General features: G+C 40.5%; 1 protein-coding gene across 9 annotated transcripts in view; it reads right to left on the reverse strand.

The window, feature by feature from the left end:
• Positions 1-14,478, reverse strand: part of FOCAD (focadhesin) — a 313,853-nt gene that overhangs the window by 243,383 nt on the left and 55,992 nt on the right. For all 9 annotated transcript variants that reach the window (XR_007146086.1, XM_047828975.1, XM_047828979.1 and 6 more), the window contains one exon: positions 12,176-12,280. Coding sequence is in view for 8 of the 9 variants with exons in the window: in XM_047828975.1 (XP_047684931.1) it covers positions 12,176-12,280 (105 nt within the window). In the remaining variant the exon portion in view is untranslated. The remainder of the gene's footprint in view (positions 1-12,175; positions 12,281-14,478) is intronic.

Consider the following 14,478-nt stretch of genomic DNA (forward strand, 5'->3'; position numbering starts at 1 on the left):
GCACGCAGAGTTGGTACCTAATACTTCGGTGCTCCCCACCCTTTAATAATATTGTCAACAGCACAGAGCAGTACGCGCATCTTAACAGAATGGAGTGGGGGAAGGAACGAATGATAAATTCATGGTTCCACTAGACTAGCACGGCGGCAATGACAGAATAAGGTATGTAACTAGATTCACCTCCCCAAGTATAAATACATCAATCTTAATAGAAAAGAGGGAGTAAAAAAAAATTAGTCTTGTGGTAGGCAAATCAAAAAAGCAAAAGTTATTTGTAACCTTTGGGTCACCTCAACCTTTCTGCTCCATCTCTGAATACACAAAAGCTATGATTTGATTTACATCATAAATTCAGCGACAGACACAGATTGCCTTTTCTGTGTGAGGAAACAATGCCTGCAGTCACCATGCATTTTCATGTATGCAGCTGTGACCCTGGCGCTTTCAGAAGCATAGCATAGCACTTACTACATCAGATATGCATTTTAAAAGCATTTCTCTACCTGCTCTGAATTTTGATTTGAAAGTGCTGGGTAGAAGCCAAAAAGGGATTTACCAAAAAAAACCAAAAAACAAAAAACAAAAACAAAAAAACACCACTCTGCAGATTTTAAGATAAAGAATTGCATAACAGAAATCTAAGATCCCACAATGCATACTACTATAAAAAAAGAAAAATTAAACAACAATTGTGAATTATCCTATAGTCTTGTGTTTTAAGACAAACGTATTTTTCCTTTCCACATAGCTCCCAGAAGATTTTTAGATCAAAAAGTATTTTAATTCTGACATAGTCACTAATGTCGACGAATTTGACTATTTTCTTTGGGTCCATAATGCAAACAGGGAGAGTATAAGATTTCTTTGAAATCTTTTTTTTTTTTTTTTTTTGCAGGATCCCTTTTTTTTTTTTTTAATTTTTTTTAATGTTTATTATTTTTGAGAGAGAGATAGAGAGAGACAAAGCCAGCAGGGGAGAGGCAGACAGAGAGGAGACACAGAATCGGAAGCAGGCTCCAGGCTCTGAGATGTCAGCACACAGCCTGAAGCAGGGCTCGAACTCACAAGCTATGAGATCGTGACCTGAGCTGAAGTCAGATGCTCAACCAACTGAGCCACCCAGGTGCCCCCAGGATCCCTATTTTGAGAGACAGGGTATTAATGCAAAGGTGTCTACAAACATCGGAAGTTTAGAACTATTTTTAAGTACAAGGAAATGGCTGTGGGGCAACCAGTACTCAGGGTTCCAAAACTTCTATTATTAAGTTACATGCCATGATTGCAAAAAATATGTACAAATCAAAATAAAATTACGTTAAATTTAAACACTAGAGACAAGATAAATAGGCTAATAAGACAAATATTACATTTTATGCCCTTAAAGACATTTATCATCAAATTACTATAGCAATGTTTAAATTAAACATCCACGTTTAGAAGACTTTAAAAGCATATTCTAGTGGCAATTGCTAACTAGAAGACTGTACAATACGTATAGCTTATTCTTTAGGTCTGATTCTAAATCCCAAGTGTAAACCCCAGGTGATTAGAACCATAAACTGTGAACAAAGACTTCCCTGGGTGGGAAAAAGGAGAGAAAAGAGGAAATGAAAACAGAAGCAAAACACGCAGCTCAACAGAAAGAATCAAACTGCAAAGAGCCAGATGGCCCTCGGAAAGTTATTGGCTCTGCTTTCCCGGTTACTGCCCTTGCTTAGTTCTTATCATTAACTCTGCTGGGCTTTCTCAGAGTCAGATCTGACACTGATAATTCCTTCTTACCCATATTCTCTTTCATAATTTTTCTATAAAAATGCCATGTATCCATTAAAGCAAAAATTCACAATCCCTTTGAAATGATACACAAAATTTTGAGGACTCCTGTGTGTGTGTACATTTTCTATGGAGGGACTAAAACTTTTCTGGGGTTCTCAAAGAAGGTCCTGATCAACCCCTCACCTCCAAAACCTGGGAAATACCAGTGAATTACAGTATATCTAAAGTAATTGTTGCAACTCAGGCTTGTTAAATTCCCGCTTTCAAAAAAAAAAAAACAAAAACTACAAAGTAAAATACTACTTACTCCCTCCCCCAAAGAAAGGTTATATATGATGTGCCCAAAAGTGGTAACTCCCCAAGTACTGAAGTTTCTGTAACTTCAGCAAAATTAAAATATCTTAATGTGTTCTAATGGTTCCAATCCCTTACAGCAGCTTGACTATGTAGTACAGACGATTTAATAATGGTGTCATGCTTATTTTATGCTAAATAAAACCAAACGTCTACATCTCAGGGGATCCCTTTAGATAATATATTCAATTATTGAAATAATCAGCTTCCCCAAAAGCAAAATGCTCACTTTGACCAAAAAAAAAAAAAAAAAAACCTAAGGATTTAGATGGTCAAGTTTTTAAAGTATTACAGGATTCTAAGCGACCTCATTAATAAAATGTAAATGTAACAAGAAAATTTACAAAAAAAATGCAAACAATAGCTACTCTTTTTAATTTTTTCCTTTAGTGTCTCAAGTTTTAATTCTAATTAGTTAACGCACAGTGCAATATTAGTTTCAGGAGTAGAATTTAGTGATTCATCATTACATATAACAATAACTACTTCTTTTTCAAACGTTTATTTTGAGTAAGCCAAGTACGCATGCACGTGTGCACATGGGGAAGGACAAAGAGAGGGAGAAAGAGAATCCCAAGCTGACTCCCCACCGTCAGCACAGAGCCCAACACGGGGTTCAAGGGGTTCAATCTCACAAACCGTGAGATCATGAGCTGAGCCAAAATCAAGAGTTGGACACTTAACCAGTTGAGCCACCCAAGCACCCCTCTTTTTATATTTTATTTCATTTCATTTCATGGAGAGAGAGAGAGAGAGCGCTAGCCAAGGAGAGGGACGGAGGGGGAGGGAGAGACCATCTTAAGCAGGTTATGTGCTCAACACAGAGTCTGACATGGGGCTCAATCCCATGACTCTGGGATCATGATCTGAACCAAAAACAATTGGATGCTCAGCCAACTGAGCCACCCCGGCTCCCCTAACCTCTCCCTGATTTTACAAAAATTCACAGGTGTTATGTAAAATATAGTGCCAATATAATCATAATAACTTGAGTATTACAGAGAAAGTAAGTTCAAATCCAAATCTCATTACCTCAATACACCTGGCTGATGATGTCCATTTTATTTTTTTTTTAATTTTTTTTAACGTTTTATTTATTTTTGAGACAGGGAGAGACAGAGCATGAACAGGGGAGAGTCAGAGAGAGAGAGACACAGAATCTGAAGCAGGCTCCAGGCTCTGAGCTGTCAGCACAGAGCCCGACACGGGGCTCAAACTCACGGACCGCGAGATCATGACATGAGGTCGGCCACTTAAACGACTGAGCCACCCAGGTGCCCCGACGATGTCCATTTTAAAGATGAAGACATGGAAGGAAAGAAAGGTATATTTTTTCTAATGTGACCTTGAAATACCATGATGTTGTTTGGTTATTTTAGCTATTTGCCAGGGATTCACAAACCTATTTCCACATCAGGAAATTTTGTTAAATATGTAGATTCTAGGCACCCACAATGGCTGACAGCCAAGCTTTCTAAATCGGTATCTATTAGACACAGGGTTTCAGAATCTATAGATTAAGTGCATTTCCAGGAATCCCTACTATTTCCATCTCTCCATTGCCACTAGCAAATCTGAAAGGAGTGGTAGGCTAGGGAAATCACCACTTTGAAATCATCACGATGAAAATTAGTTGGGAGGCTGTGGGCTTAATGAGGAGCAGGATAGCTGCTTGAGTCCAAGAGTCCTCCCCAGAGATTGCTTATTAGTTACAAGAGGAAAATGATTAACAGAAACAAGACATCACCTTGACTGGGTAACCAAAATTAAAATCACCACTGAGGGGTGCCTCGCTGGCTTAGTTAGTAGAGCATGTGACTCTTGATCTTACGGTCATGACTTCGAGCCCAGGCTGGGGGTAAAGTTTACTTAAAAAAAAATTATCCAGTGATGGAGAAGGTGGACATCAGTGCTTCCAGGTGTGATATCCTGGTAAGGACACGGCATCACTTTTATGGCATTCCAAAATGTCAAGGTCATAAAAGACAAAGAGAGGAAGAGAAATGGTTCCAGACTCCAAAAGACTAAAAAGATAGAACAACTAAGGGGACCATGTGATCCTCAACTAAATCCTACACACTAAAAAAGGAAAAAGGTAGAAAAGAACGTTATTAAGAGAGAGGACAAAACTGGAATATGGACTATAAATTACTCTCTCGATGTTAAATTTTCTCAAGTTGATAACGGTTCTCTGGCTATATAAAAGAATATCCTTGTTCTTAGAAAATACACAGTATTGAATACATACAATCTACTCACAAATGTTTTTAAAAATTGTATCGACAGGGGCACCTGGGTGGCTCAGTCGGTTAAGCATCCAACTTTGGCTCAGGTCATGATCTCACGGCTCATTAGGTTCAAACCCCACACTGGGCTCTCTGCTGTCAGCACAGAGCCTGCTTCAGATCCTCTGTCCTCTTCTCTCTCTCTCTGCCTACCCCCACCCCAGCCCCCACCTCATTCTTTCTCAGTCTTTCTCTCTCATATAGAACGATAAAGCAAATGGGGCAAAGTATAAAAACACTCACGGGGTAAATGGTGTAAGGGAGTCCTTTGTACCATTCGTGCAACCCTTCTGGAACTTTAAAATTATTTCAAATAACTTAAAATTTTTTTTAATTTTTAAAAATAATTAAAATAATTTCAATTTCTTTAAAAAGAAAGACCTCCAATAACTCCCCACTACACTTTAACTAAAACCCAAAGTCTATGCCACGGTCCTGTGTTCTTGGCCACGCCCCCTGTCCCGGGCCTCTATCTCGGCCTCCCAGTCTCTCCAACACGAAGCTCCAGCCCTGCACCTCCCCGTTAGCAGCTCCAGGGCACCAGCTCTTTTCCACAGCAGCATGCAGGCACGTGCTTCCACCCAGATCTGGAACATCCTTCCTGTGTCCTTCCCACGGTGGACTCCACTGCGTTCTTCAAAACGGACAGAAAACGCAGAAGGAATTCAATGCTAAGAAAGAGCTAGTCAGCCAAACTAAAACTGGAGCTACATTTTGAGGTCCACAACCACCAACCGGTCTTGGCGCATTCCGCGTGGGAATTTCCCTTGGGACTCTCTTCGCGCTTTCTATTTGACTGCCTTAAGGGACAAATGTGTTTGCCTTAAGAGATAAGTGAAAAAGATCAATATGAATTCAGAAGTACTTCAGCCCTTAGGACACACGTCTTCACTTTCTTAAAATTAACTCTCCATCTAAATAAACGACAGAACACCGTCCAAACAGATGAACAAATACACATCTAGAGTGCATAGCTAATCCACTCAGGGTACAACCATCCATGACGATTGGCCTAATCACCCATTTCAGAGCACACAATCTGCCAAACCATTTAATATTCCCTGATTTCAGAAAGTACAGCTTGATGTTGATCAGACTGAACCTTTCCACAAATAAGATTCTTAACATTTGCTATTTGTGCATGTCGGCCACTGTCTGGCACATCAGAATGGTGCCAGAATTCTGGAACAAGCAGTCACTGCTCATGAATTCACAGCTATTTCCTCACTTCGGCTAAAGGAAGAGAGATCTTGAAAAGATTGCCACAATATGAATATGCAGAGGAAAAACTACATGCAGAAGCACATGGCAAAACTGCAAGAGGGAAAAACATGGCTTATTACAAAGCCACCAAGAAAATGAGCCTCAATAATTTAGGAACCATAAAGATTTAGTTTAGTTCTTCTTCCTTCCGACTGACATGCCCACTACGTCTCAGTTCTCTGCCACACTTCCTCTATGGTCAATATTGGAGAGCGTTTAAATAACTTACATCGAGGTATGTTACAGAAACGTGGAGTTCAAACTAACCAAAAGGAAATCCAGACTGAACAAAAGGGGGAAAAGAAAAATAAGCCTCAACTAAAGGACACGTAGCAGTTTAAAAAAAAAAAAAAGGTAATTAAAAAATTGTTCACAAGGGCACCTGCGTGGCTCAGTCAGTTAAGCATCCGACTCTTGATTTCAGCTCAGGTCACGATCTCACAATTTGTGAGCTGGAACCCCAAATGGGCTCTTTGCTTTCAGCAGCACCTGCCTGGGATTCTCTCTCTCTCTCTCTCTCTCTCTCTCTCTTTCTTTCTGCCCCTCCCCTACTCTCTACCTCTTTCTCAAAATAAATAAATACACTTTAAAAAAAATAAAAAACTGGGGCGCCTGGGTGGCTCAGTAGGTTAAAGTAGGCGTCCAACTTTGGCTCAGGTCATGATCTCACAGTCCATGAGTTCGAGCCCCGCCTCAGGCTCTGTGCTGACAGCTCAGAGCCTGGAGCCTGCTTTGGATTCTGTGTGTGTCTCTCTCTGCTCCCCCCCTGCTTGCGCTCTCTGTCTCTCTCTCTCTCTCTTTCTCAAAAATAAACGTTAAAAAAAAAATTAACTATTAAAAAAATAAAAAAACTTGTTCACCAGGAAAGAAGAGCTTCTCAAGTTTCGGAAAACTGGTAAGTGCCTAAAACAGAGGCTGCAAACCTGTTTGCACTTGGACTCCATCCTGTGAACAGATGTGTTTTGTCTGCCTACCCTGTATTTTTAAAAATTTGAATTGTTTTCCGGCATTCAGTGGTCAGGAATTTCAGAGAAAATATTCTTAACATTGAAACATCTGAAGGTCTAGCAGCAATGAACCCCTACTGCCTCATGTCAACAACTGGCCAGCAGTTCTCCACCCTACCAGCACGTTGGAAACCATCTAGGAAGCTCTAAAATCACGCCAGTGCCTGAGGCTAACGCTCCAGTCATTCTAGCAAAAAAAGCCCAGGCACCTGTATATTTAGAAGCCCCTCAGAGGCTCTACTGGGCAACCAGAGTGGAGGCTCGTGGACCCGGAGTTTCACACGTAGCCTCTGCGAAACATAAATGTGTTGTGTTGTGCTTCCAGCTACCCCCATCCTAAAAATCATTCGCTGAAACCACATTTAAACATCCCCATTTAATCTTGTTGAAGGCACAAGACTAAAGAAGGGTCCGGCTCAGCGATACGAACTTTACTAGCCACATACCCTCTAGTCTAATGGATCTCAAAGCATGGTCAGTAGACCGCCGGTCTATCCAAATCTTAAAATGCACGTTGCCAGCCATGTTCCAAACAAACAGATCAAAAACGCTGAGGATGAAGGCGCCTGGGTGGCTCAGTCGGTTCAGCGTCCGACTTCGGCTCGGGTCATGATCTCGCAGTTTGTGAGCTCAAGCCCCGCACTGGGCTCTGTCCTGACAGCTCAGGGCCTGGAGCCTGCTTCGGACTCTGTGTGTGTGTCTCTCGCTCTGCCCCTCCCCTGCTCGTGCTCGGTCTCTCTCTGCCTCTCAAAAATAAATAAACAGTAAAAACAAAACAAAACAAAACAACCCTCTGAGGATGAGCTCCTCATACACTACAAACACTGCAAATAAGTATTGCTTTACAAGAGGGTGCGGAGGGCTCTCTTCCCCTCCTGCTCCAAACAAGCATCATCTGACCATGAAGAACACTAACTTGCTAGGGCCACAGAATTATTTCTTTGAATAGAGCGGTGGAGTTTAAATCTCTTACATCCCCTCTCGCATGTGTACTTCACTTGCTTTCACTGGCCTGCTTTTCCTTTAGAAATGCTCTCTGGTTCTGCTCTCGACCTCTCTATTGTCCTTGGTGGACATGGCAAGATGAACTCAGTGCCTTGGTGCTTAGGAGGAAACGGACTTTTTGCCTCCCAAGCAGGGAACAGAGGCAAGGAGACAGGACTAAGCCACTCAATATCCCCTCTGGTTTGCCCCCAAGGGGCTCCTTGCAGCTCATAGGTGGTACCTTTAAGCTCCCAGGGGCTCAAGCAATAGTTCTCAAATTTGAGCCACAGGTGACCTATATCCAGATCACTGAGCAGCTGGGTAAACACGCCGATTCCCAAGTCTCCTGCAGAACCTACTGAATACTCATCTCCAGCAAGGGCTTGAGAAGCGGTCCTGTTAACAAGCTCCCCGGGCGCTTCTTAGGCACAGAAAGTTTGAGAACCGCTGAGCTCCAGGTTCAACAAAAGAGAATACCCTCTCTAGAGCGCCTTCGAGAAATTCATAGGAACCAGGGGAAGCCGCTGGCTCATGCTGGGGGGGGCTCCCGCCCCGCTCTCTTCACTTCCATACTGGCACAACTTGTGCAATTCAGCACCGACCCATTTAAAATAACCGCAGACTGTTTTGCTAGAATTCCAATTAATCTGCTATTACGACAAGGAGAAGTGAGAAACGCGTAAACTCCAAAGCTGTAGGCTAGCAGAGTCCTTAATACCATCAAAACGCAGATTAGTTTCATTCCCAGAAAGCTTACAATTATTTGTCATACAACTTCCATTTTAAATTAATCTTCCAGCATAACCAGGGAACGCCTCTCTCAGTGGAGTTCTGGGCTCCGGGTAGCCCTTCTATGCTTTCGTACACAGCTCATCAGCCGCCTCTCCAAAGCGCAATGATATTGCTAACCACCGTGTGGCAAAGAAGGCTCTAAAACAGCATGACAATTTTATGCTTGACTCAGGTAAAATCATAGCTCTCTTGAGGGGAATCTGCTCTTCAGACTCACCTCTCCTCTGTTCCTGCCATCCTCAATCCCCCCTGGAGGAACTTAAGGCTCTTATACACTCGATTACACTCTACTGATTTATAGTGCCAAACAGCCATTCACATAAGGGCTCTCCATAAACATTACCGGATTATGCCAACTCAGGTGATTGATTCTGGACCTCTTAATGTGCCGCCCCTCTAAAGACACAACTTATGTATCCAGTATGATCTGAGCTCCTCACACGAGGCTCCCCATCCTCACCTTCCACCGACTGTCTTTTGAAAACAAGACCGTAAGTTAGAAGAACCAACTAGAGGGGATGATAAATTATAAAGCGGGACAACAGGTGAAACATTACAGATGACTGAACGTCACACAGCAAGGACAATCAGTACGAAAAGGAGAATAACTCTTTGGATGATAGAAAATTTGCTTTTACCATCCTCTGAACCAGAGCTTCTTAAACTTTAAGGTGCCTACAGATTACCTGGAAAATCTACCTGGAACGAGGATGCTGATCCAGGTAGGCTGAAACAGAGTAAGAGAACTCAGCCTCCTAACAAGCTCCCAGGTACCACTAACACCGCTTCCGATCAAGCGCTGCTTATATAGGGTAGCGGTGGAAAGCAGCATCGGCATCACCTGGGAGCTTGTTACACGACAATCCTGAGCCCATCCCAGACCTAAAGAAAAAGAATCCTGCGGCACCTGAGTGGCTCAGGCGATTGGGCGTCTGACTTTGGCTCAGGTCATGATCTCTCAGTTCATGAATTCAAGCCCCATGTTGAGCTCAGCTGTGCTGACAGCTCAGAGCCTGGAGCCTGCTTCAAGTTCTGTCTCTCTCTCTCTCTCTCTCTCAAAAATAAATACATATTTTTAAAAATTACAAAAAAAGAAAAAGAACCCTTTAATCAACAAGGTCCCGGGCACTTAGCATGCACATTAGAGGAGGGCATGAGCACTGGGTGTTACCTGTAAGTGATGAAGCACTAAATTCTACTCCTAAAATCAGTATTACACTCTATGTTAACTAACTGGGATTTGAATAAAATTTTAAATTTTTACAAACATAAAAGAAAATGCACACTAGAGCAAGCTGACATACCGTCTTATACTCACTGTGAATCAGAATCATGTGGGATCTTTTTTAAAAAAATCCAAATGCCTAGGCCTTACAGCAGAGATTCTGATTCAGCTGATCCGGGGCATTTGATTAGTCCTAGGTTTGTTTGTTTTAAAGCACACCCAGGTCGTTATAATAAGCAGTCAGTGCTGAAAACCACTGAATTAAAAATACGACACTGGGAGGGTGTCTGGGTGCCTCGGTCAGTTGAGTATCCAAGATGAATACTCAATTCGGGATGAATTTCACGGGATGAAGCCCCAAATTGGGCTTTGGGCTGATAGCCAGAGCCTGCTTGGGATTCTCTCTCTCTCTCCCCTGCTCTCTGCCCCTCCACCCCCCACTCTCTTGTTTGCTCTCTCAAAATAAATAAACATTAAAAAATATACATCCCACTGGGAGGAGGGAAATATGGAGTGACTACTAATGGGTGAGGAATGTGGGAGGATATGAAAACGTCATAAAAGTAATTATGGCAAGGTTGCATAATTCTATGAATATACTAAAAACTGTTGAATTGTATACTTTAAATGGGTCAATCCTGTGGTATGTGAATTATATCTCAATAAAACTATTACATAAAAATTTTAAACTTGAATGACTTTCCTATTTTAAAATAAATAGCTCCCAATGAACAACAATGAAATGGAATTATTTTCTATCCTAGAAGAGTGGCCCAAGAATTTGAACTTCTTTAAACACACACACACACACACACACACACACACACACACACACAGATGTTTATATGACTCATCTAGAAATATTTAAAATCTGCTCATCTTCGTCTTAGGTTCAATTCTGGTTAATGTAATGGATGAAAGAGAAACCAGAAATGAAAACATTGTTATCTCACAGAGCGCCACTATGTTTAAAAAAAAAAAAAGGAAGAAAAAAATCATATTTATCAATTTGAAAAAGTTTACACACTCCAAGTTTCCAGAGTATTTTCAAAAAAACAATTTTCCTGTTGCTTCCCCAATTTAAAAATAGGGGCGCCTGGGTGGCTCAGTCGGTTAAGCGGCCGACTTCGGCTCAGGTCATGATCTCACAGTCCGTGAGTTCGAGCCCCGCGTCGGGCTCTGTGCTGATGGCTCAGAGCCTGGAGCCTGTTTCGGATTCTGTGTCTCCCTCTCTCTCTGACCCTCCCCCGTTCATTCTCTGTCTCTCTCTGTCTCAAAAATAAATAAACGTTAAAAAATAAAAATAAAAAAATAAATTAATTTATGAATTAGCTCATAAGTTAGCAATGAATTCACTAATTCATTGTACTACATTCTTCCAAATTTTCTGTATGTTTGAAGACATTCAAAAAACATGTCAAGAAGAAAATACATAAGATGAAAATCTGACCTTGTTAGAAAACTGGCTTAAGAAACTCTCAATAACGTACTCACAAAAATCAAAAAGATCATAAATAGCACTAAAATTTCAGAAAAGATCATTGTAATACAGGAGACACTGTTTGCTTATTATCAAAAGCAAAGTACCAGAAGTATATGTAACAGGTATCAGTTGGTATTTTGGAGACTCTCGTAGCTTCTGACAGCTGTGATGTCAAATGCTCAAAACTACAGGTGCTATGTGCTCAAGCCAATGACGGTTCATTAGCACCTGACTTATTTTCCCTGTTGGATCACCATGTAAGCCATTCGCCCCCCAGAACCACTGCCCTTGTTTATGGTCCCACGTTCTCATTCTTCTGAAACAGGCATATTCCAGACACATAACTGAACAGAGTTCCTGGGGCCCTCTATTCATTAAGAGACACTCTCTTAAGAAATGGCTTTCTGGGACCTTCAATGCAATGGTTAGGGTCACCTTCACAAGTAAGTATGATGCTGTCCCTTGTCCAAACTCCTCAATAAAATCCAATGTATTTCACTGTAATTGTTACTATCTTCTGTGTTGCTATGTTCTTTTTAACACAGTTCTACCATGTTACATTACATACAGGACAAAGAAAAGGCAAATCAATGCCCCTAACTACCAACCTTGCCCCGGGTATTAACCTTTAAATGGCCTATTCCTTTTTAGAGTGAGGAAGTTTACCCTCCTACCTAACCCAAACTCCTCCTGCTTTATGTACATTCACTCAATCAACTCTATAGTTTTCACAGTATTGGGAAGATGGTTACAATTCTCCAGAGCAGAAAGAATTTTGGGTAACAGATTCCAATTCCAAGGAAGCAACCCTGAAACCCACAATGGTGACGTCGGCACGTTTTCAACTCTGCCTCAATCTTACGCATCTTTGAAATACTAACTTCCTGAGAGGTCAAGACCCACAATCACTGCCGAATTAAATAACTAGTTCTTAACAGATTAGCATATCTGTTCATAATTTAGTTAACAAGTCGCACACATTTTGAAGAAAGAAAAAAAGGCATACCTTATAGTATATAAATTCCGAATATTCTTCTCCCCACCTTGTCCTTCCTTTAGAGCTTGCATTTGTAATAACTTCATAATGGCTTTTAGCAAGCCATGTGTATTCCTGTAAAGAAACATAACAACGTGTTAAATGCCAGAGATATAAAGTGAATATTCTAATCAGGCTCTTAACCCTACCATTTTTAAATAATTGAACACTTGCCACCCACACTAAACAGAAACCACCCACACGCACCCACCTCTTTCTACAGCACAGCCAAGAGGCCTAAAAGTCGACAGCTCTCAGGCAACATATTTAAAAGAGAACTGGAGCCAAAGAATCAAACCACCAGCCTCTCAATCACCTCCCTACACACACTTGGGGGGGTACCAATCAGGAAAAAATAAACATCAGCCCACATAATTGCAGGCAGTGACCACATCAGTTACCCATGCTGAATAATTAAGTCCTTCATTTATAAATATTAGTAGACCATGAATAATAACCAGACATATGAAATGGATTAGCCACTCAAAAAAATGGGCCAGGGGACCATTCGGGGCAAATAACCCCCAATAAAATAAAATTAATGGGAGTGGGGAATAAAATCTTAAATTTTTCCTTTATTCTAAGAGGTAGGAGGAAAATATAACCAAAAAAAAAAAAGGGAGAGAGAGACAGTGAAAGAGAAAAATAGAATAGCCTGCCCTTTTAATTTTTTTCTTGCTATTAATTTTTTTTTAATTGTGAAATGTGATCTTTTCTAGTTTTATTGAGGTAAAATTGACAAATACAATTATAGTATATTTCAAGTATACAATGTGATATGTGCATACATTAACTTGATTATGGCAATCATTTCATAATTAACACATCCATCAACTCACATACTTTTTTTCTGATGAAAATACTAAAGACCTAAAATACTAAATACGTTATTGTTAACTGTCATCAACATGCTATACATTAGATTATCAGAACTTACTCATCTTATAACTGGAGTTTGTATCCTCTGACTAACCTCTCCCCATTTCTCCCACCCAGATGCTGGCAACCACCAGTCTACTGTTTCTGTAAGTTTGGCTTTTTTTTTTTTTTTTAAGTAGGTTCCACACCCAGTGCGGAGGCCAACAGGTAGGGGCTTGAACTCACGATCAAGACTGAGCTGAGATCAATAGTCAGACACCTAACCGACTGAGCCACCCAGGCGTCCCCTTTTTTTTTTCCTTTTAAGATTCCACATACTAAGTGTTACCTAGTTCAGTATTTGTCTTTCTCTGGGTTAATACGTAGCATAATACCCTCCAGGTTCACCCATGTTGTTACAAATTAGCCTGCCCTTTTAAAATAAGGTTTTCTTGGAGAATAAAAAAGAAATCTTAGAAATAAAAAAATAATTGCTTGTTAAATGGGGGGGTGGGGGAGAGCCGTATTTTTTAAATCATGGTTGTTAATATTTATGGAGCATCCACTGTAAGCTAAGTATACTCCTAAGTGCTTAACATGTATTATATAATTTACTATCCAGAATATGGTAGGTTACAAGTCACTGTTAACTTTATCTTTAGGCTAGGGCAAGACTTGGACTTAATTCATTGGTATCATTTGGGGCAATTATGTGAGGTGTTATTTAGTGTACTCTTTTATGACATTTAAAGTTTTCCAGCTGACAAGAGGTTTGTCCACACTGTCCAATACATCAGCTGATAGCCACATGTGGCTCCTGACCACTTGTAATGTGGCTCATCCAAACTGAGACGTGCTATGTGTATAAAAGACACACTGCATTTTAAAGATTCAGGAGACAAAAAGAATATAAAATATCATGTGTAATTTTTTATATTGACTGTACATTGAAATAATATTTTCGATATATGGGGCACATACTATGTCATTAAAATTAACATCACCTGTTTCCTTTTACTTTTTAATGCAGCTATGAGAAAATTTTGAATTGCATATGTGGCTCACAATTGTGGCTCACATTTCCTTATTTAATAATTTGCTTTCGATGTGATTGGAGTTCTAGAGAAGACAGATAACAGCCCTATGATTTTTTTTTATTGATACTATAGTTAACATACAGTATTATATTAGTTTCAGGTCTACAATATAATGATTCAACAATCCTATATACTTCTCAGTGCTCATCAAGATAAATGTACTCTTAGTCCCTTAAAGGATTTCACCCATCCCCCCCACCCACCTTCCCTCTAGCAACCATCAGTATGTTCTCGTATTTAAGAGTCTATGTTTTTTTTGTTCAGCTTTTTTTCTTTCTTTGTTCATTTGTTTCTTAAATCCCACATATGAGTGAAGTC

This window comes from Prionailurus viverrinus, chromosome D4 (assembly GCF_022837055.1).
Source record: "Prionailurus viverrinus isolate Anna chromosome D4, UM_Priviv_1.0, whole genome shotgun sequence".
In the NCBI taxonomy this organism is placed as follows: Eukaryota; Metazoa; Chordata; class Mammalia; order Carnivora; family Felidae; genus Prionailurus; species Prionailurus viverrinus.